Below are 24,705 nucleotides of genomic sequence, written 5' to 3' on the forward strand. Positions count from 1 at the left end.
AGGCTGCAGAGCAGAAGGAAGAACCTAAATAGAGTCAAGTAGTTTCCATTCAGGGAGGCCAAGCTGGCTACCACATGCTGGGGCAGAGTACTGGAGAGGAGAGAGCTGCTTGAAGAAGAAAGAGGTGGAAAGTGAGAACTCAAGATATGCAAGGGATTCCTCTGGAGTCTTCAGTACACATGTATGAGGAAAGAACCAATACCCAGGTAATCAGAAAAAACCAGTAACGAGGTAATCAGATTAAAAAAAAAGTGATAGAATTAGTAGACATGGATATTAAAACAATTGTTAGAACAACATTCCATAAGCACATGACAACATAAGCATACTATGTAGAGCCATAGCATGAGTAAAAGAGGCCCAAATCAAGGTTCAAGAGATGAAAACTATAATGTCAGACATAAAATGTCAACTGGATGAGATTAATGGCAGATTAAACATTGTAGATGAAATAATTAGTAAACTTCAGAGTAACAGAAATTATTCAAGGCTGGACGTGGCACCTCATGCCTGCAATTCCAGCAATTTGAGAGGTCAAGACAGGCAGATCGCTTGAGTTCAGGAGTTTGAGACCAGCCTGAGCAACACAGAAAAACCTGTCTCTAGAAAAAATACAAAAACTAGCCAGGCATGGTGGTGCACTCACTCCTGTAGTTCCAGCTACTTGGAAGGCTAAGGCGGGGGTTGCATTGACCCAATATTGCGCCACTGCACTCCAGCTTGGGAAACAGAATGAGAATTTGACTGAAAAAAAAAAAAAAAAGAGCGAGCCCGGGCGCAGTGGCCCATACCTGTAATCCCAGCACTTTGGGAGGTTGAGGCAAGAGGATCATGAGGTCAGGAGTTCAGGACCAGCCTAAATGATATGATGAAAACCCATCTCTACTAAAAATACAAAGATTAGCTGGGCATGGTGGCACGTGCCTGCAGTCCCAGCTACTAGGAAGGCTGAGGCAGGAGAATCGCTTGAACCTGGGAGGCGGGGGTTGCAGTGAGCCAAGATTGCACCACTGCACTCCAGCCTGGGTGACAGAAAAGACTCCATCTCAAAAAATAAAAAGAAAAAAAAAAAGAAAAAATAGGGGAGAGAGTAATTATTCAAAATGAAGAACAGATAGAAAAACAAAAATATTGAAAACAGAATCACTGAGACATGGGTCAACTACAAGTGGCTTCTTCTTCTTCTTCTTGTTATTATTATTATTATTATTATTTTTTTAATTGGAGTCCCAAAGGTAGACAGAGATGGAAAGAGAAAATATGACTACAAGAGTTTCCAGAATATGGCATAAGGAGGAGAACTATAGTAGATTCCAGTGAGTTGAGGAAATAGAACTGAGAGTCTGGGAATTTCAGAGCAGTTAAGAGCTGAAAGATCACTATATCAGAGAACAGAAAGATTTACAGAGAAACCTGGAATTCTGTAGAGGGTCTTTTCTTAAATATATACCATCAGTACCTGGGAAAGAAACATCCAAAAGTATTAAGAGAAAAAAAAAAAAAAAAAGAGGGAACAGTACCTGAGGCACATATACATTTGGAAATAGTGACTATTTCCAAGACCTAGAGCAGAAAATCTCACTATTTTTCTCATCAAAGTCTCCAATGTTTTTGGCACCAGGGACTACTTTTGGAAGACAATTTTTCCATGGAAAGGGTAGGAGGCATGGTTTCAGGATGAAACTGTTGCACCTCAGATCATCAGGCATTAGTTAGATTCTCATAAGACACATACAATCTAGATCCCTCGCTTGTGCAGTTCAAAATAGAGTTTGTGCTCCTATGAGAATTCTCTGCTGATCTGACAGAAGGTGGAGCTCAGGTAGTAATGTTTGCTGGCCCACCACTCACCTCTTGCTGTGTGGCCTGGTTCCTAACAGGAACTGATACAGTTGCAGTACCTGGGATTACAGACCTCTTAGTGCTCTATGCCATGGAATACTAAGAAAAGTCTTGCCCTAGCAGTAGGAAATATTTAGCTTTATTTATTTGATGAGATTAATAGCAGTTCAGGTATTATAGAAGAAAATATTAGTAAAATGGAAGGCACAGCAAAGGAGGTATGCAAAATAAAACACAGAGAAAGAGACAAAATTAAAAAAAGGGTATCAATGAGTTATGAGACAACTTCAAGTGGCCTGAAAGGGTCAGAAAACCAATTTGAAGATATATAATAGCTGCAAATATTCCAAAACTTCATAATAAAAACTAAAAACTCATAGCTCTAAGAAGGTAAACAAAACCTACGCATAAGAAACATGAAGAAGAATACACTAAGGCCCATCATAACTAAACTGATCAAAATCAATAATTTTCTCTGTGTGTGTATTTTTTGTAGGGATGAGGTCTCACTATGTTACCTAGGCTATTCTTGAAATTCAAGCCTCAAAAGCTATCCTCCCATCTTGACCTCCCAAAGCACTGGGATTACAGGTGTGAGCCACTGCACATGGCCTCATACAGAAAATCTTAAAAGCAGCAAAATTTGGGGAATTGGGGACGTGAAATATTGAAGAACAAAAGAATGTCAGATTTCTTATCAAGAATTATGCAAGTAAGATGGCAATGGGGTAACATTTTTCATGTACTGAAAAACTGTCAAACTAGAACTGTATATCTGGCACATAAAGATGTTTTCAAACATACAAAAGCTGAAAGAATTTATTACCAACAGATCCAAATACAAGAGATGTTAAAGAATGCCCTTTAGGCAGAAGGAAAATGATACCAGATGGAAATCTAATTCTAACCAAAAGGAAAGAAGAGAACTAGAAATGATAAATACATGAGTAAAAATATGCTTTTTCTTATTAAGTCTTTAAAAATATATATTTGACAATTTAAACAAAAATAGCAAGGTTATGATGTTTATAATATACATGTAGAAGTAAAATGTATGTATTGTAAGTTGTGAGACATATATTAACAAAGCTGATTAAAAAAAACAACAACAACAATTAGGCTGGGTGTGGTGGCTCATGCCTGTAATCCCAGCACTTTCAGAGACTGAGGCGGGCAGATCACAAGGTCAGGAGATCGAGACCATCCTGGTTAACATGGTGAAACCCCATCTCTACTAAAAACACAAAAAATTAGCCTGGCGTGCTAGCGGGCGTGTATAGTTCCAGCTACTCGAGAGGCTGAGGCAGAAGAATGGTGTGAACCCGGGAGGTGGAGGATGCATTTAACCTTAAATGTAAATGGACTAAATCCCCAATTAAAAGAAAAAGACTAGCAAATTGGATAAAGAGTCAAGACCCATCAGTGTGCTGTATTCAGGAGACCCATCTCACGTGCAGAGACACATATAGGCTCAAAATAAAGGGATGGAGGAAGATCTACCGAGCAAATGGAAAACAAAAAAAAAAAGCAGGGGTTGCAATCCTAGTCTCTGATAAAACAGACTTTAAAACAACAAAGACCAAAAGAGACAAAGAAGACCATTACATAATGGTAAAGGGATCAATTCAACAAAAAGAGCTAACTATCTTAAAAATATACGCACCCAATACAGGAGCAATCAGATTCATAAAGCAAGTCCTTAGAGACCTACAAACAGACTTAGACTCCCACACAATAATAATGGGAGACTTTAACACCCCACTGTCAACAGTAGACAGATCAACAACACAGAAAGGTAATGAGGATACCCAAGACTTGAACTCAGCTCTGCACCAAGCAGACCTAATAGACATCTACAGAACTCTCCAACCCAAATCAACAGAATATACAGTCTTCTCAGCACCACATTGCACTTATTCCAAAACTGACCAAACAGTTGGAAGCAAAGCACTCCTCAGCAAATGTAAAAGAACAGAAATTACAACAAACTGTCTCTCAGACCACACTGCAATCAAATTAGAACTCAGGATTAAGAAACTCACTGAAAACCACACAACTATATGGAAAGCTAACAACCTGCTCCTGAATGACTACTGGGTACATAACGAAATGAAGGCAGAATTAAAGATGTTCTTTGAAACCAATGAGAACAAAGACACAACGTATCAGAATCTCTGGGACACATTTAAAGCAGTGTGTGAGGGAAATTTATAGCACTAAATGCCCACAAGAGAAAGCAAGAAAGATCTAAAACCAACACCCTAACATCACAATTAAAAGAACTAGAGAAGCAAGAGCAAACACATTCAAAAGGTAGCAGAAGGAAAGAAATAACTAAGATCAGAGCAGAACTGAAGCAGATAGGGACACAAAAAACCCTTCAAAAAATCAATGAATCCAGGAGTTGGTTTTTTGAAAAAATCAACAAAATTGATAGACTGCTAGCAAGACTAATAAAGAAGAAAAGAGAGAAGAATCAAATAGACGCAATAAAAAATGATAAAGGGGATATCACCACCGATCCCACAGAAATACAAACTACCATCAGACAATACTATAAACACCTCTACGCAAATAAACTAGAAAATCTAGAGGAAATGGATAAATTCCAGGACACATACACCCTCCCAAGACTAAACCAGGAAGAAGTTGAATCCCTGAATAGACCAAAAACAAGCTCTGAAATTGAGGCAATAATTAATAGCCTACCAACAAAAAAAAAGTACAGGACCAGACGGATTCACAACCGAATTCTACCAGAGGTATGAAGAGGAGCTGGTACCATTCCTTCTGAAACTATTCCGATCAACAGAAAAAGAGGGAATCCGCCCTATCTTATTTTATGAGGTCAGCATCATCCTGACACCAAAGCCTGGCAGGGACACAACAAAAAGATAATTTTAGACCAATATCCGTGATGAACATTGATGCAAAAATCCTCAATAAAATACTGGCAAACTGAACCCAGCAGCACATCAAAAAGCTTATCCACCACAACCAAGTGGGCTTCATCCCTGGGATGCAAGGCTGGTTCAACATATGCAAATCAATAAACGTAATCCATCATATAAACAGAACCAAAGACAAAAACCACATGAGTATCTCAATAGATGCAGAAAAGGCCTTTGACAAAATTCAACAGCCCTTCATGCTAAAAACTCTCAATAAACTAGGTATTGATGGGACATATCTCAAAATAACAAGAGCTATTTATGACAAACCCACAGCCAAAATCATACTGAATGGGCAAAAATTGGAAGCATTCCCTTTAAAAACTGGCACAAGACAGGGATGCCCTCTCTCACCACTCCTATTCAACATAGTATTAGAAATTTTGGCCAGGGCAATCACGCAGGAGAAATAAATAAAAGGTATTCAATTAGGAAAAAAGGAAGTCAAATTGTCCCTGTTTGCAGATGACATGACTGCATATTTAGAAAATCCCATTGTCTCAGCCCAAAATCTCTTTAAGCTGATAAGCAACTTCAGCAAAGTCTCAGGATACAAAATCAATGTGCAAAAATCACAAGAATTCCTACACAGCAATAACAGACAAACAGAGAGCCAAATCATGAGTGAACTCTCATTCACAATTGCTTCAAAAAGAATACCTAGGAATCCAACTTACAAGGGATGTGAACGACCTCTTCAAGGAGAACTACAAATCACTGCTCAACGAAATAAAAGAGGACACAAACAAATGGAAGAACATTCCATGCTCATGGATAGTAGGAATCAATATCGTGAAAATGGCTGTACTGCCCAAGGTAATTTATAGATTCAATGCCATCCTCATCAAGCTACCAATGACTTTCTTCACAGAATTGGAAAAAACTACTTTAAAGTTCATGTGAAACTCAAAAAGAGCCTGCATTGCCAAGACAATCCTAAGCCAAAAGAACAAACCTGGAGGCATCACGCTACCTGACTTCAAACTACACTACAAGGCTACAGTAACCAAAACAGCATGGTACTGGTACCAAAACAGAGATATAGACCAATGGTACAGAACAGAGCCCTCAGAAATAATACCACACATCTACAACCATCTGATCTTTGACAAACCTGACAAAAACAAGCAATGGGGAAAGGATTCCATATTTAATATATGGTGTTGGGAAAACTGGGTAGCCATATGTAGAAAGCTGAAACTGGATCCCTTCCTTACACCTTATATAAAAAAAATTCAAGATGGATTAAAGACTTAAATGTTAGACCTAAAACCATAAAAAACCCTAGAAGAAAACCTAGGCAATACCATTCAGGACACAGGCATGGGTAAGGACTTCATGACTAAAACACCAAAAGCAATGGCAAGAAAAGCCAAAACAGACAAATGGGATCTAATTAAACTACAGAGCTTCTGCACAGCAAAAGAAACTACCATCAGAGTGAACAGGCAACCTACAGAATGGGAGAAAATTTTTGCAATCTACCCATTTGACAAAGGGCTAATATCCAGAATCTACAAAGAACTTAAACGAATTTACAAGAAAAAATCAAACAACCCCATCAAAAAGTGGGTGAAGGATATGAACAGACACTTCTCGAAAGAAGGCATCTATGCAGCCAGCAGACACATGAGAAAATGCTCATCACCACTGGTCTTCAGAGAAATGCAAATGAAAACCACAATGAGAGACCATCTCACACCAGTAAGAATGGTGATCATTCAAAAGTCAGGAAACAACAGGTGCTGGAGAGGATGTGGAGAAATAGGAATGCTTTTACACTGTTGGTGGGACTATAAACTAGTTCAACCATTGTGGAAGACAGTGTGGCGATTCCTCAAGGATCTGGAACTATAAATACCATTTGACCCAGCCATCCCATTACTGGGTACATACCCAAAGGATTATAAATCATGCTGCTATAAAGACATATGTACATGTATGTTTACTGTGGTACTATTCACAATAGCAAAGACTTGGAAACAACCGAAATGTCCATCAATGATAGACTGGATTAAGAAAATGTGGCACATATACACCATGGAATACTATGCAGCCATAAAAAAGGATAAGTTCATGTCCTTTGTAGGAACATGGATGAAGCTGGAAACTTCTGAGCAAACTATCACAAGGACAGAAAATCAAACACTGCATGTTCTCACTTATAGGTGGGAGGTGAACAATGAGAACACTTGGACACAGGTTGGGGAACATCACACACTGGGGCCTGTTATGGGGTGGGGGGAGCAGGGAGGGATAGCATTAGGAGAAATACCTAATGTAAATGACGAGTTAATGGGTGCAGCACACCAACATGGCACAGGTATACATATGTAACAAACCTGCATGTGGTGCACATGTACCCTAGAACTTGAAGTATAAAAAAAAAAATTAAAAAGTAAAAAAAAAAAAAAAAAAAAAAGTCAGGCACAGTGGTATGCACCTGTAGTTCCAGCACCTCAGGAGGCTGATGTGGGAGTATTGCTTGATCCCAGGTAGTCAAGGCTGCAGTGAACCATGAGTGTACCACTGCACTGCAGCCTAGACCACAGGGCAAGATGCTGCCTCAAAAAAAAAAAAAAATTAAGGCCGGGTACAATGGCTCATGCCTATAATCCTAGCACTTTGGGAGGCCAAGGTGGGTGGATCACTTGAGGCCAGGAGTTCGAGACCAGCCTGGCCAACATAGAGAAACCCATCTCTACTAAAAAAAAAACCCACAAAAAACTAGCAGGGCATGGTGGTGCATGCCTGTAGTCCCAGTTGCTTGGGAGCCTGAGGCACAAGAATTGCTTATACCTGGGAGGCGCAGGTTGCAGCATGCTGCGATTGCACCACTGCACTTCAGCCTGGGCAACACAGCAAGGTTCAGTCGCAAAAAAATCAAAAGTAAAAATAAAAGTTAAGAATATAAAAGAAGGAAATACATAATGTAGAAAAATTAATGGCTCCAATGTACTATTCTTTTTCGTAAGCCTTTCCTGAATAAGTCTTACAGGTCTAATTTAAGAAATATTATTTTTCCTTTTCTTTTCTTTTTTTTTTTTGAGACAGGATTTTGCTCTGTCGCCTAGGCTGGAGTATAGTGGCACAATTATAGCTCAATGTAACTTCTAATTCCTAGGCTCAAGTAATCCTCCTGCCTCAGTCTCCCAAGTAGCTAGATCTACAGGTGAGTGCCACTATGCATTGCTAATTTAAAATAATTTTTTTTTGGCACAGATGGGGTCTCACTATGTTGCCCAAGCTGGACTCAATCTCCTGGCCAAAAGCAATCCACTGGCTTTGGCCTCCCAAAGCACTGGAACTATAGGCATAAACCACCATGCCTAGTCAGGAAATATTATTTAAGTGAGGAAAAGCAGACACATCCCTTAGATAATTCTAAGGTGAAGAGAACCTGAGACTTATGTTTTCAAAAACATAATTACCTAGTCACCATAACCAGTAGTCAATAATTACTTGCTAACGAAGAATCTGAGAAGTTGGTTTAAACATGGAAAAACTGAGTTTACATGGCATAAAATGAAACATTTATTATGAAAGATAAAAAATAAATTTTAAAAGATCTTGACACTGTATTTAAACCCAAAGAGGATGCTGGTGTATCCATATTCAATTTTAGCTTTTCAATCAGGAAGGTTTCCAGTGTGAACTTACTCAGTGAATTATATGGTGAAGAAAATGAAGAAGAAGGTTTGCAATTTTCTTAATATTCATTAAACACTGCTAGTTTAGAGACTAGTGTGAAGAAGTAGAGCTGAGTACGTAGATCTGGTTTAGCTTATGTGATGCAGACAGATGTTTTAGTTACAGAAATTTGTTTAATAGATAAACTGAGTTGCTTCCTTAGATCAAAAACATTTTAGAATTAAAGAGCCCCCAAAACTTTAACTTCTTAAACCTCATTAGTTTATGATGATAATGTAATGAGACTGCTGACCTCATAGAACCAGAAAGTATGGGGCAGCCCATTTAATTTATGGCTTGACCATATGCCAAGAAAAAACTAGACTAGACTACATCTCATTTCAGGATGCTCTGAAATCAAAGGGAATTACAGATTTGTAAAACCTGCAGTGTCTTTGTGGAAGTAACATTATATTTCAAAAGGAAGTTCACAGATTTCAATGAATACGAATTATGCTCTTAGTTAATCACCAAGAAAATATTTGTTAAATGTTCACTAAGAATATACAGCATCCCAAGCATCCAATATGAGTCTACTATTTTCAGAACTATTTTGGAATAAGCCAAGCTATGAGAAGAGTATAGATTTATCTGGCAATGTAAGAGATCATTGTTTTTATGAAACTGCTGAAACAGAAGCTACAAGCTAACACCTGCATCACAGATAACAACTGAAATCCATTTTGTTATTTCTTCTAGCTGAATACACCACCCAAATGTCAAAAATAATCCCATTTGCCTTATTAATTTGACCAAAGCTGATCACTTTACGCTATACAAAATTGCACATTAGGTATAAATATTTAACACTACTATAAAACTCTATTCACCCAAATATGGCTAGATACAATATAGTGCATAAATGCTAAAACTATAAGTTTTCTGCAAGTTGAATCTATACTTTCATAAAAGTTCCATTCACCCAAAGTTGACCAGACGTGTTATACTGTATAATCATTATAACCATGAGTTGTTTGCAAGTTGGCTCACAATTCAGGATTGAACAAATATATACTGAAACATAGAAGACTGTAATTGTCAAGTTAAATATACTTTTTCATCAGAATACACTGTCTTAGTTCATAGTCAACAAATATAAATAAATTATGCCAAACTCTAAACATGGTGCTTTTTGAAAATCAGACTTTCACGTGTAAGATGGTTTGAAATAGTACATAAATCCCCCCTAAAGAATCACACTACAAAAAATATAGTAACAAGATTTGAAAAATGGAATGAACATGAGACCAATTTGAGAAATAAAATGAAATGGAAATGATAAAGGGGAAAAAATATTTAATCCTTGAAATGTTTTTCTCACATACTGGCAGAAAAGATAGTATAACTTTCCGTTATATAATCTTCTCAATGTAAGCATTTATTTGACAGTTATAAAGGGGTAGGATTTGGTATACAGAGGAATCAATAACAATGTTGTAAAGCCTAGAACAGTGCACATAAACATGCTGTAGGAGACATTAACATTAGACTGAAAGAAATAATTATATTTTCAATAAACATGTTCCTACTAGTAGGATAATCAATTTTTATGCATCTTACCAGCTATTTCACACAGCTCAGGTAGTGAAATGGCAGCAGCTGTTATACCAAATCCATATATTACATGCATATGAGATGCTTTTAATTTTTCATAGGTATCTACTTATTTGTGTATAGCCACATTTAACACATATTAAATAAAAACAAGGTAATCATGGGGTGATTAATTCAGAAGAATTTTTGGTACAGTCCTATTTTAGAAATAAATTCTTAACCAATTATTTTTATGTCAGAAGACTTAATAATTCAAATAACACCCTGCCCTTATTCCCAGATTTAAGAGATTTGTCACAATCAATGTTTTTGAAATATTAAATTAAGAGGTGTCATGGTAATTACTATGGAATAAATAGCAATTAAGTTTTTTAGGCAAATCAGCTCAAACTATTTGCAGTGAATATATATACTACTAATATTTTTCTGCACAATGCAAGTTGCCTACAAATGTAAGATGTAAGTTTGTAGAATTATTTTAAAATATATTAGGAAATTGATTTAATATAGAATTCTGCACTTGGTTGGGAAGCACCTATGCATAATGTATCCAAAAATAGGTAGACATGAAGATAAATAATACAAATTATGTTACCCATAGAAAGATAATTATTTCTCTTCTATATTCACAATAGTGAATCTAACATATGCTTTGAGATAGGTAAATAATTTGCACGGTAAATAAAAGATAATTACTTTAAAATATATATCAGACAACAACTATAATCCATCATGTAAATATGTACCAGAGATTTGAATTAGGTAAGTACTTACTGCTATATAACAAACTCTTGCTTTTTCTACCAACATCCAATTTTTCTCCAGATCAAGATGTTTTTCCTTTTTATAACAATTGGCAGCAGCAAGATTAGCTACGAGGGACCTAAAACAACCAAAGAATAAGCAAGTAATATTATAGCCAAACTTAGCATATATTTCTACAGATAGTTACCAATATTTTTTGCAAATTTTACAATTTACAGTTTAATTCTTCAAAACTGATGTTATTGATTTTTAAATAAATATAAATACTAATTTTGTTTTGAGAACTTTCTGAGGCATCTATGATAATTTTTGTTCTAAACAACACCTGATATTCTGAGAAAGAAATTGGCATTTAAGTTGCCTTTTGATAGTAAAATAGGACCTACTTTTTACACCTTAATAGTTCAAAATGCAGTTAAGAAATAAAGCTAACTCATTATATAAAAAGAAATCTATGCAACTTAAAACATTTTTTATAGTAGAAAAATATCTTGATAAAAATAAATATCAACATACTATAATTGTCTATTTAATCGAAGGCTTTAAAAGCCAAGTATGGAATTAATTTCACAAAAGACGCTTACAAATGTAGACTATATTCACTAAGAGGAGTTAATTTGTAAACCATTATATTCTAAGGACTGAAATCAATTAGAATTGTTTTCTACAGTTGAAAAGTCCCTTGACTGGTCCAGTTTTAGAAATAGAATATCTAAGCAGGATACTGCATTTAAAATCTTGCTACAGGTTGGGTGCAGTAGCTCAAAGTTGAAATCCCAGCTCTTTCAGAGGCCAAGGCGGGAGGATTGCTTGATACCAGGAATTTCAGGTCAGCCTGGGCAACACAGCCAGATCCCATCTCTACAAAATAATTTTCAAAATTAGCTGGGGGTAGTGGTGCACACTTATAGTCCTAGGGACTCAGAAAGCTGAGGTGGGAGGATTGCTTGAGCCTAGGAGTTTGAGGCTGCAATGAGCTATGATCATGCCACCTGCACTCCAGCCTGGGCAAAAAGGCAAAACCACATCTCTAAAAAAAAAATAAAAAAATGAATAAATAAAAAATAAAATCCTGCTACAAGTGTCACTTGGTTTGTTTAATTAAAAATAAATACAATAATTATTTACATTATTAAATAATACAAATACTTTCCTTCCTCATACTGCTTCAGAATTTAAAAAATTACTTGCCAATTTTTCTCTTTTTCTTATTAAATTGTAACAGTTATAGCTTATAAAAAAATCTTATCATTTCAGACTTTGGTAAAATGTTCGATTACACTGTTAAAAAAAAAAAAATCTCAATTCTCTTCCAAAACGTCTTTCCACTCATCCATCTGCCAATTTACTACTAAAGGATACATCTGTTTATGTTCAAGTAAACGAAGGAAAGAAAGAGTAATATGCATCAACATATCCAAATACAAAATAACTATATTACAAACTTAAGAAAATTTAGACCTAATTTATAAAAATATTTTAGTAATTGTGACTTTAGGAAAATTTTGACAAAATGGCTACTAAATAAAAGCAAACACTTCTGGTACCAGATACTAAACTCTATTTTGATAATACAATGACTTTTTGATGGGAAACTACAGTTTCTCCAAAAGAAAAATAAAAGTATCCTTTTTTATTTTTTTGAGATGGAGTTTCGTTCTTGTCCCCTAGGCTAGAGAGCAATAGCTCCGTCTTGGCTCACTGCAACCTCTGCCTCCGGGTTCAAGAAATTCTCTTGCCTCAGTCTCCCAAGTAGCTGGGATTACAAGTGCCCGCCACAACACTTGGCTAGTTTTTTTGTATTTTTAGTAGAGGTAGGGTTTCATCATGTTGGCCAGGCTGGTCTCGAACTCCTGGCCTCAAATGATCCACCTGCCTTGGCCTCCCAAAGTGCTGGGATTACAGGCATGAGCTGCCATGCCTGACCAGAAAAATATGAGTATTCTTATTATCCCAATGTATTTGATTCTGACTTTGAAGAGGAAGAACCTGGATCAAGAAGATACTGAATTACCCAAACACTTCGATTTCTGAAATTTTTTGTTTTGTTTTTTGTTTTTGAGACAGGGGCTCACTCTTTTGCCCAGACTGAAGTACAGTGGGTGGCACAACCCCAGTCCACCGCAGCCTCAACCTCCGGGATTCAAGCGATCCTTCCACCTCAGCCTCTCGAGCAGCTGGGACCACAGGTACATGCCACCATCTCCAACTAATTTTTGTATTTTTTGTAGAGATGGAGTTTCGCCATGTTGCCCAGGCTGGTCTTAAACTCCTGAGCTCAAGTGATCAGCCTGCTTTGGCCCCCTAAAGTGTTAGGATTACAAGGTGTGACCACCATGCCTGGCCAATTTCTGAGTTTTTGATAGTGGCAGCAAAGGTTACCGGACCTATCCAAAAAAATTGATCCAACTGTATTAGCTTCCAGAATTTAGATAATGATTTAGATACTGAAGATTTCCCCCCAATTTTTGATTCCCATATCATCTGAACAATATCACTATAACTATCAAATTAGTATAAAAGTTAAGTTTTTGACATCTAGGAGATCTTATATTATCATAACTGTTCTCTCTCTCTCTTTGTTGTTGCTTCGTTTTGTTTTGAGACAGAATCTTGCTCTGTTGCCCAGGGTGGAGTGCAGTAGCACAATCTTGGCTCACTCCAGCCCCCAGGTTCAAGCAATTCTCCTACCTTAGTCTCCTGAGTAGCTAGGATTACAGGTGCACGCCTGGCTAATTTTTGTATTTTTAGTAGAGACAGAGTTTCACCATGTTGGCCAGGCTGGTCTCGAACTCCTGACCTCAGGTGATCCACCCGACTCGGCCTCCCAAAGTGCTGGGATTACAGGCATGAGCCACTGCACCCAGCCATCACTGTTCTTTAAGACAGCAATTTAGCATACCAAAACAATTTAGTAATATTACTGTAGCCTAAGTGATCTCAGAAGAAAATTTGACCTACTTCTCAGGAATGGTAAAACTTTGCACCTACAGATTAAGGCTGGCCTTGGGAAAACTAAGGGCAAAGGTCTAAACAAGCATATTTCAACACTTTTAGTTTTTTTTTTTTAATCTTTGAATCCCACATTTCAATGTTTACTGAAACCTTAAAATCATGAAGTTCTCCTGTATATAAAAAACAAAATTAAAGGAAAAGTCTGAAAATGCCTTTCATACCCTAATAATTTTTGAATACTGTACTTTGGTTATTCAGTAAATACTGTGCTTATTGATCCCCAGTCTCTAGAATAGTCCATTCCTTAATATACCTCTGCTGAAGGTCAAGTAGTGAGCAATAAAATGGCTAAATAGAAGAAATGGAGCAAGATGGGGGCGGAGAGGAGGAAGGAAATAAAGGAGGATGAAGAGAGAAAAAAGGAAGGGAAGATGGGAAAAGAAAGGAGATAGGGAATGGAAGAGGACAGACTACATATTTCCAACTATAAGTAATGCAAAATTTCTAGTGAATCACTATTTAAAAAGAGGTCATCTTTGATTATTCCAACAATATAATAATTGGTAGGGCAGTTATTTTGTTTTTCCCTTGCAAAGGGGAAAAAAGCCTGTGCTAATATGGTAATAACGTTAGCAAATCATGAATACATTGAAGGAGTATCTCCATTTGGGAACAAAGGAACAATCAACCAACACATGGAGGGGCCTGACAGAGATATTTCAATTTCATATAAAGAATACTTTTCTAATAAGTAAGGGTGTATAGAACTATACTTGGTTGCTTCGTTAGTGGTATATTACCCATGACTGAGTTTATTTAATATGAATGAATTACTATTTGCCAGAAATGGTTTAGATGATCATTCAGATGACTAAGTCATATGAGCCTGAATGGAATGTTGTATTTTATATACATAAAATACATACACACACACACACACACATATACTCTCTCTCTCTCTCTCTCTCTGATTCTAATATTCCAACCTCAGGATATGGTGAAAAGAATATTCTTTCTAATTCAAGTTTTGCAACAAATTAGCTACAAGGCATTGAGCAAGCTATGTGCCTTTTCTGATTCTAATTATAAAAAGTAGAGGCTAGACTAAATAATCTCAAACTTTTATTCCACATGCCTCATGATTTCAACTGCATGTTTAACAAAAGCAAATTTAAAAACAACACAGGAAAACTGATACAAGGAATAAGCATTTATCAAACATTAAGAGGAATTATAAAGTCAAAATTCCAAATTCACATTGGAATTCAGATTTTACCAGTGTTAAAACAGCCAATTAGTATAGTGCTTCCCTTGGAATTACACTGACCTGTTGTCACCAGTGATGCATGCAGCACAAGTTCCTGTGGGCTGCTCATTCTGCTCATAGTAATGAGCATCTACATGGGCTTCAGCAGCTTTTCTCTTCAGGATTTCCCCAAATTTATCTATCCCAATGCATCCAAAAAATGTTGCTGCTTTGTGTGGCTGTTGAATCATCCACTGTAAAACAGGAACATAAATAATTTAATGGGTCAAAAAAATGGTAAACATAGTTCAGTATTCTGCCACGGATAGTGATGTGAAAAAAATGCTTTGTGAGAAACTGTGGCTGTTATGAATGGAATTTCAATTCTGTGCTATCACGATAAAAAAAAAAAAAAAACTTGATATAACAACCATGTAATATCTTATACTGCATTGGGGAGAGAAATTAAGTACATAGAGTGGTTAAGGACTCAGCAGCTAAAATCATACAGACCTTAAGACAAATGCTGGCCTGATATAGGAAAATAATAGTGGGTCCCAATATAAGAAGTCTAGCATTGTCATAAAAAGAGCAGAATCCATCTTGATTGCAGACTGTCTGGGTTCAAATATTACTTCTGCCACTTACTAACTGCATGAGTTAGAGCATGTTAGAGCATATCACTTAACATTTCTCACTTCACTCATGTTTAAAGTGGAGATATAATTACAAATACATCTCATAAGGTCGTTGAGGATTAATTGAAATGATGTAAATTAATGTACATGCATTGCTGAGCAGGTACCCAGCACATAATAAACAACATATATTAGCTGTGGCTGTTACTATGATTGTCATACTTATTGTAGTAATTCATACATAAATTAAGCTAAAACATGCTCGTATCTAAAAAATTCTTCTAAAAATTCAGAAATAGTGTTATAGTTCTAATTACAAATATCTCATTTTTTCATTAAAGTAATTATTATAAATTTTAATGACAATGGACTTCTTGTAAGATGCATACATTTCACAGATTTGAACATTTTACCTTTCATAATTAGCTCAAATCCCTGAGGGTTCTAATATTCTTTAGTGATTCCATAGCTAACACCTATTTGGTTTTGAACACTTAGAGGTAGCAAAATAACCTACAAATAATCTATATACAAAGTCAAAAGACATCAAGATAAAGTTTTATAAAATCTGTTCTTGAATATTTGGAATAGAAAAGAAATACATGCATATTTGAGAGGTAAAAGGATGAGGAGAGGAAAAAAGTAACAAAGATAAAACTGTAGGAATGAGATATAGTAACAGCTTGATGATCAGCAATCCCAATTCTAGAGACTCATCCACAATATAAAACAACACATATATAAGTATTGAGATGTTATTTGTAATGCAAAATGTTGGAAACAAACTAGAAGTCCACCCGTAGAAGATCAGTCGATTAAACTACGGTATATCCATGTAACGGAATACCACACAGCCATTCAAAAACCCCAACAAAACAATGGAAAACAAGGAAAAGCTCTATGGAACACTCCATCTATATAATTTCCAGGATATTTTGTTAACTTTAAAAAAAAGTCAAGTCTCAAAGGTATAAAAGCTTTGTTTAAAAAAGAATAAAACTTAATATATATTATTTTCAAATATAGGGGGATAGCTTCAGGACATTGGATTTAGCAATGATTTCATAAATATCACACAAAAGCACAGACAACCAAAACAAAAACAGATAAATGTGATTATATCAAGCTTAACTTCTGCATGGCAAAGGAGACAACCAACAGAGTGAAAAGACAACTTATTTCCAAACCATATATCCAATGAAAGGTTAATATCCAGAATATATAACAAACTTCTAAATGAACAATAAAAATACAAATAACATGATCTTAAAATGGGCAAAGGATTTGAATAGACATTTCTCCAAAAATGATATACAAATGGCCAATAAGCACAAGAAAAAATGTTCAACATCAGTAATCATCAGGGAAATCAAAACCAAAATGAGATATCACTTCATACTGATCAGGACGGTCACTACCGAAAACACAGAAAACAAAAAATGCTGGCAAAATATGGAGAAGTGAATGAACCCTTGTGTAGCGTTGGTGGAAATGTAACATTGGTGCAGCCGCTACGAACACAGTATGGAGCTTCCTAAAAGAAATATTAAAAATTAAATTAACAAACAATCAAGCAACCTCAATTCTGGGTATACAGTCAAAAGAATTCAAAGCAGGATCTCAAAGAGATATTTGCATGTCCATGTTCACTGCAGCAATATTCATAAATGCCAAGAGGTACAAGCAATCCACACGTCCATCAACAATTAAAGGATAAAGAGACAAAAGAAGGAAATCCCGTCACATGCTACAACATACATGAACATCAAGGACTTGCTAAGTTAAATAAGATCTGTCACAAAAAAGACACATATTGTATGATTCCATTCATAGGAAGTAGCTGAAGTAGTCAAAATCATAGAAACGTAAGTAGAAAGTTGGTTACCAAGGATTTGAGGGAGGGAAGTCGGAGAATTAGAGTTTAGCGGGTACAGAGTTTCAGTGTTGCAAGATGAAAAAGTTCTAGAAGTCAACTATGTAACAACATACATATACTAATTTGTACATTTAAAAATGGTTAAGATGGTAAAGTTAATGTTATGGTTTTTATTACATAAAAGAGAATGTATGTGTATGTATACGTGTGTGTGTGTGTGTGTGTGTGTGTGTGTGTGTGTGTATATATATTTTCTTGCCTCGAACTCCTGAATTCAACAGATCCTACCAGCTCAGTCTTCTGAGTAGTCGGGACTACAGGTGAAAGCCACCTCACTCAGCCATATATATTCTTTTAGTATAGATACTATACTATATACATACATTAGAATGTATATATAATTTTGTGTTTGCTAATTTTATTTTATTTTATTTTTTTAAATTTTTTATTTTTTGAGACGGAGTCTTGCTCTGTCGCCCAGGCTGGGGTGCAATGGCTGGATCTCAGCTCACTGCAAGCTCCACCTCCTGGGTTTACGCCATTCTCCTGCCTCAGCCTCCTGAGTAGCTGGGACCACAGGCGCCCGCCACCTCGCCCGGCTAGTTTTTTGTATTTTTTGGTAGAGATGGGGTTTCACCGTGTTAGCCAGGATGGTCTCGATCTCCTGACCTCGTGATTCACCCGTCTCGGCCTCCCAAAGTGCTGGGATTACAGGCTTGAGCCACCGCGCCCGGCCGTGTTTGCTAATTTTATAAAAAGAAACACAGAAAGAATAAACTAGAAATGAAAAATGATTTTCTATGAGAGTGACTGGGAAAGGAGTAGAGGAATAGGAACAGAAGAGTTCTCTGAATATAGCATTACATTCAAATTTGACTTCTGAAACATGAAAATTTTGCATTTTCAAATAATAAAATTTAATTTGAATTTCAAATTCCATTAGAAGAAAAACAAATTATGAAGTTGAATATAACAAGAATGAAAAATCAAAGAAGGTATCAAATTGTAACATAAGTACATAGAAAAAATAATGTAAATAATTTTTCAGTATGCTCTTATGACAATACAGTCTTGATGGAATATATTATAAGGAACAAAAACAACAAATAAACTTTATTTAGTAGGTTTATTATTGGTTATGTTATTGGTTAAACTATTTTGTGTGTACTGTAGGATAGAGCAAATGAATATAAAGTTGATGCTGTTGGGAACTAGGTTTGCTGAACAGGATAAGGAAAATACAAATATGAAATGGGAAAAGGGAAGAAGGTTCTATGCAAGAAACCTGAGGGATGCTATCTTAACCATTATCAATTAGCATTATCAATAAAGCCATAAACCTTATGATGTGATGCAATGGGAAATACACAGTGTCACTTACGTACTATTATTGCCTAAAATAATGAGAATAAGTCCACAAGGTGGCACATATTGCAATCAACTGGGTTGGACTCTTAAAAGAAGAAAATGCCTTGACCAAAAAGATGAGAGGAAAGTATATTAAAGAAATAGTACTAATACATGTAATGTGTGATTCTTATTGGATCCTGGACCGAGAATAAAATTAAACAGCTATCAAGGACACTATCAGAATAACTGCTACATCTGGAATCTTGATCATACATCAGAAAACAGTACCAATGCTTAATTTTTTGAATAAGGAATAAATACTTCAAAATGATTCTGAGGAAAATACACACACATATATTTATTTAAAGAGAGAACACAAATGTGTTGAAATGTTAACAATTGGTGGATCAATGTGAAGGGTACAGAAAAGTTCATTTTACTATTCTGTAAGTTAGAAAATGTTCAAAATTAAAAGGTGGGACAAATATACTGTAGCTAAATCATTCCTTTAAAGAATAACAATAATTTAAACTTAATTTATTCCATTTTGGATATTATCACTCCATTTATCAAAATGAGTAAATAACATGAAGTAGTTAATATTATAAAATGTCTCAGTATAAATGCCTAACTTAAAATACTTTATTCTACAATTAGTGAAAGTATAAATTTAACAGAGAATTTCTAGGTGTTATTAAACTTAGTGAAAGTATAAATTTAGAAAATTTCTGTGTTATTCTATAATTTACTTTTATTTATCTATAAGGTATGATTAAATGATCAATCATGTCTATAATATATAGCAAAATAAATAAAACCAGAGCCAATAGCAACTTTTACTACGATTACTTAAATAATTTGTCATCAAAATAATAGCAAACTTTGTTCAGTGAAAAGAAAGTCATTATTATATAATTTAGCCTAGTTATAATCAGAGAGTCTACATGTTCAAACTACAGTCTGAAATAAGGGCTATATCTTTTTTATTTATTTATTTATTTATATTATACTTTAAGTTCTAGGGTACATGTGGATAACGTGCAGGTTTGTTACATATGTATACCTGTGCCATGTTGGCGTGCTGCAACTCACGGTCAGGCTTAAACCTGATTTACTAACTACTCCATAATCAGGATTTAAATGAATTGAAATATTTCCATTACAAATAAATATTATTTGAACCTGCGAGGCAAAAATTCATAAATAGTAGAAATATTCAGCAGCTTTGCTATCCTTTTAGTATCGAATATTTCAACATGGGAAACTGCCTGACATTCTATTTCTGGTATTCAGATATTGACAAAATGTGAGAACTTTGCTTTTGATCACTGATTTCCACTCAAAAGTCATTCTAAAACCAGAGTTTAACCAGCCTAAAAATACATGTTTTTAACAGCCATTAAAAAAAAAAAAGAAGCCATGTTAACTGCTTCAAAGCATTTAATAATCTGAGTAAAGATGTTATAACTGAGAATGAAATAGATTTTTAAAAATCACTTTAGGAAAATTTAATAAGTAATTTGCAAAGATTTCTGTTAAAATTTTAGTACATCTGTAAACATCTAAAACACAATGTTTCACCAACATGTAACTAATCTATTTCTTACCATTTTGATACTCAATCAACACACATTTAATGCATGTCTGCCAGGGAATAAAAAGATAAAAATGATGATATTCCTAATACAAAGTCACAACTACTAGATTTTGATTCTCCAGGATGGAGATTCAACCTTGTTTATAACCTTTGATTATGTTCCTTCTTTTAGCTAAAATAAACTGCCCACCTTCCCTTGGTTCATAAATGTACAGTACACGTTAAAAACTTTAACTTCTGCTCTGGCCATAAGTGATTAGCAGGGTCTAGAATTACTATTGCACTCTAAACTAGAAAACCAAAAGGAAACACCTACAGAATTTTCAGACATTGAATAACAGGCATGGTAGGACTATGATCTCTGATAGGAAAGAAACAAGGTGTGCCCTGACATCATGCAGGCTCTCTGCCAGGAGGTAAGTTCCACACCATGGAGACGGAGAAAGAAGGCAAACAGAGCCTGGCATTCTCACTAAAATGAGGGGACAGAGATAAGTATTCAAGGAGAGCCAGAAGACTAGAAATTGTAAAAAAGATTTTCAGAGAAGAATGAGTTGAAATCTACAGAGTAACCCTTGAGGCTATGGCTGGATACCAACCTGTGTATGTTTAAGGAATATATGTAAAATCATAAGGAATCCACATGAATGCTCTAGAATTAAAAGTAAGTTAATCAAGGTCTCAAACCTTAAAATGAATATACAAAAATCTAATGTAGTTCTATAAATTTTCAAAGAAGAGTTGAAAATTAAAATTAAGAAAACAATATTTATAATACCACCAAAATTGAAATATGTAGAAACACATCTAACCAAATATGTGCAAGACATATACGCAGAATACTATGAAAGATTGCTGAGGAAAAAAAAAACAATTTATATAAACAAAGAGCTATATTACATACATAGGTTTGAAAACTCAATATTCTTAAGACATTAATTCTCCCCAAATTGATTCATAAGTTCAATGAAATCCCAACCAAACTCTCAATGGATTTTTGAGGATATCAAAAAGTTGATTCTATAATCAATATTAAAGTCAAAGGAACTAGAATAGCTAAAGACTAGGAGGTATGTGGGTGTGAGAAAAACTAACACTGCTAAACGTCAACTTCTTCAAATATAAAATGTGGGTAACATAACCTATGATCTTTTAAGGATGTAGTAAGAATTAGAAATTTACAAACAAGGCCGGTAGCAGTGGCTCACGCCTGTAATCCCAACACTTTGGGAGGCCGAGGCAGGCAGATCACCTGAGGTCAGGAGTTCAAGACCAGCCTGACTAAAATGGAGAAACTCCGTCTCTAAAAATACAAAAAATTAGCCAAGCGTGGTGGCGCATGCCTGTAATCCCAGCTACTCAGAAAGCTGAGGTAAGAAGAATCACTCGAACCTGGGAGGCAGAGGTTGCGGTGAGCCGAGATTGCGCCATTGCACTTCAGCCTGGGCAATAAGAGTGAAACTCCCTTCAAAAAATAAAAATAAAAAAAAAGAAAGAAAGAAAACTAAATAAATAAAAAATAAATAAAAAGAAATTGACTAATAACCCATGCATTGTAGTACAGTATGGGGTTTCTATTATTATATTTGCATCACTTTTATACAAAGACGGAAAGGGCTCTCATTATACTTTAAGTAATTATACCTAACTGGAGGAATAGGAAAACCACAGCCATTATTGGTAACTTCAAATAAATACTTCAATTAGTTTAACTTAAACAGCAATAGTAAAAAAGCATATTACTAGAAAATACCATGAGAGAGATTAATTGCAGTGGAGGGGAGGGGATGAGGAAAGGCCTCCAAAGACAGGTAGCAGCATCAACTGGTCTTTGAAGGACAAGTATGATCTTCCAAAATGGTTACAAACTAGAAAGAAAAAAGAGTTGTACAGCATACAGTACATGCCTCCTTTCCTATGTTAGAAATTTTATCATGGTGCCCCTAGGATGACAGAAAATCCACTTATTAAATAATTAGTTTCAGCCAAAAGTGTTTATTTCCTAACAATTTTGTACCTGTTAGGCACTGCAAAATTCTCAAACCTTGGAATCAGACTGGTAACCATCACCCTCATTTGTTTCACACTGATTTGGGGGCAGTATTTGCTTTTTATCACAGAAATCGTCAAAGATCCAGTTTTGCAGAGTATAATGCCACCAAAAGGAATGTAGTAATCTAATGTTAAAACTGAAATACCAAGCTGGGTGCAGTGGCTCACACCTGTAATCCCAGCACTTTGGAAGGCCAAGGTGGGTGGATCATGAGGTCAGGAGTTCAAGACCAGCCTGACCAACATGGTGAAACCCCATCTCTACTAAAAATACGATAATTACCTGGGCATGGTGGCATGCACCTGTAATCCCAGCTACTCAGGAGGCTGAAGCAGGAGAATTGCTTGAACTCGGGAGGCGGAGGTTGCAGTGAGCCAGGATCATGCCACTGCACTCCAGCCTGGGTGACACAGCGAGACTCTATCTCAAACAAAACAAAACAAAACAAAAACTGAAATATCTAGAGCTAGTGGTTCATGCTGTGTCTGATAGATGTCACTGTGTTTACCTTGAAATTCTGAAATACCCTGAAGACTCTCTGTGTGTTTGCTACAGCACCCTAAGGGGACTTAGTGCCCAGATTGGGAAACAAGAATATAGTATTAACAAAAACAATGAAAAATAGAAATAAAAGACTATTAGGAGTATAGTGACAGAGCAACTATATGGGAGGGAAGAGACAATTGGGAAAGGTAGATGTAGGTCAGATCATTAAATACCACTTCAAGAAATTTAGGCAACATTCTGAGGGTAGAAAGCAACACATGAAGGTTTTCGAGCAAAGAGTATGATGAGAAGAGATGATGGTTCATTAAGGTAAGGAACCAGAAGGAAAAAATTTACAATTGAATTTAAATAAGGCCTAAATAAATGACATATTAAACTTCATAACAAGAGTCTTTAACAACATATGGAAAGATTTCTATTAATATTAACTTTACCTTCAGGGCAGATTTCCCTTTTATTACCTAAATGCAATATTTAGGACAATATAACTGACAATGATGCCCAAGAGGCAGTCACTTCTGAGATAATGCCATATGCTTTAATTCAATTCATAATAGAATGATGAAGAATGACACCTAGATACTAAAAGAGTTGCAAGAAAAGACAAAGACATGAAATTTTATACAGAAAACTCAATGAGGCATCTCAGAAAAACTGTAAAGCACAACTAAAAGAAATTAAACGTCAAAACTGAGAAATAGCAACAAGCAGACTGCAAAGGATGATGAGGAAATCAAAACTGAAATAGATTGATTAGGAAAATAGCAAATATCACATAACTTACAGGATAAATTCTCAGATGATTACAATACCACCAAGTGAGACAGGGTAAAACACAAGATTTTCATAAATATTAATAATTCATTCTCACTGAATAACTAGTATGTTATGCTTCTTTCCTTTAAAAACTGCTCCATTGCCCCTGCTGGCAAGTATCCTATGAATAAAAATCAATTTCTAATAATCCTATTCTTTCCCCTAAATAGTTCTATTGTTATTTTTGTTAGTAAATATCTGTTAACATTCTCAGAACAGATTTGGGGAATATTAGGCCTAGCAGAAAAAAATAAACGTTAGACTCAGATATATAAGTTCATCCAGCCATGTGCTGGTAAACAAGCTACTCTTTCAGAGATTATGTTTCTTGTGGAATTATTGTGAGGACTGAATAGGATAATGTAAGCAAAGTGTTCAAGGCACTGCCTATTGCAGAATACAGATGACGATGACAACAGTGCCCTGATACTATGATAAAATGAAGAATTTTTAGTGTATATTCATTCAATTCATTCCACCAATATTTGTTGCTCACCTATTATTTGTTGGACATTATTGTAATAAATAATGGATAAAGAAGTCTTCTCTATCTCTTTTGTAGGCTTCTTTCCTTCTTCCCATCCCTTAGCATTTCTCAGGCCTGGATTCCCAGGTTACCTACAATTCTTACCCTATATACTTTCTCTGGATATGATCTAATCTACTCTCATGGTTTCAATTGTCATCTATATGCTGAGACCCCCTCATTTTTAGCTTATACTTGTCTTCATATGACTGATCTGAATATCCAAATACCTACTCAACCCTATTTTGCCTATTGACACATTTTTACTCCTGCCTCTATTAACACCACTTTAGTACAGGCCACCATCTACTCTCAATTAGACTACTATAAAAGTCTATT

At 35.5% G+C, this 24,705-nt stretch overlaps 1 protein-coding gene across 4 annotated transcripts in view; it reads right to left on the bottom strand.

Moving 5' to 3' along the window:
- Positions 1-24,705, bottom strand: part of ADK (adenosine kinase) — a 567,868-nt gene that overhangs the window by 312,489 nt on the left and 230,674 nt on the right. For all 4 annotated transcript variants that reach the window (XM_025396542.1, XM_025396539.1, XM_025396541.1 and 1 more), the window contains 2 exons: positions 15,085-15,257; positions 10,812-10,920 (listed from right to left, as the gene is read on the bottom strand). In XM_025396542.1, the coding sequence (XP_025252327.1) occupies positions 10,812-10,920; positions 15,085-15,257 (282 nt within the window). The remainder of the gene's footprint in view (positions 1-10,811; positions 10,921-15,084; positions 15,258-24,705) is intronic.

This window comes from Theropithecus gelada, chromosome 9 (assembly GCF_003255815.1).
Source record: "Theropithecus gelada isolate Dixy chromosome 9, Tgel_1.0, whole genome shotgun sequence".
Taxonomy (NCBI): domain Eukaryota; kingdom Metazoa; phylum Chordata; class Mammalia; order Primates; family Cercopithecidae; genus Theropithecus; species Theropithecus gelada.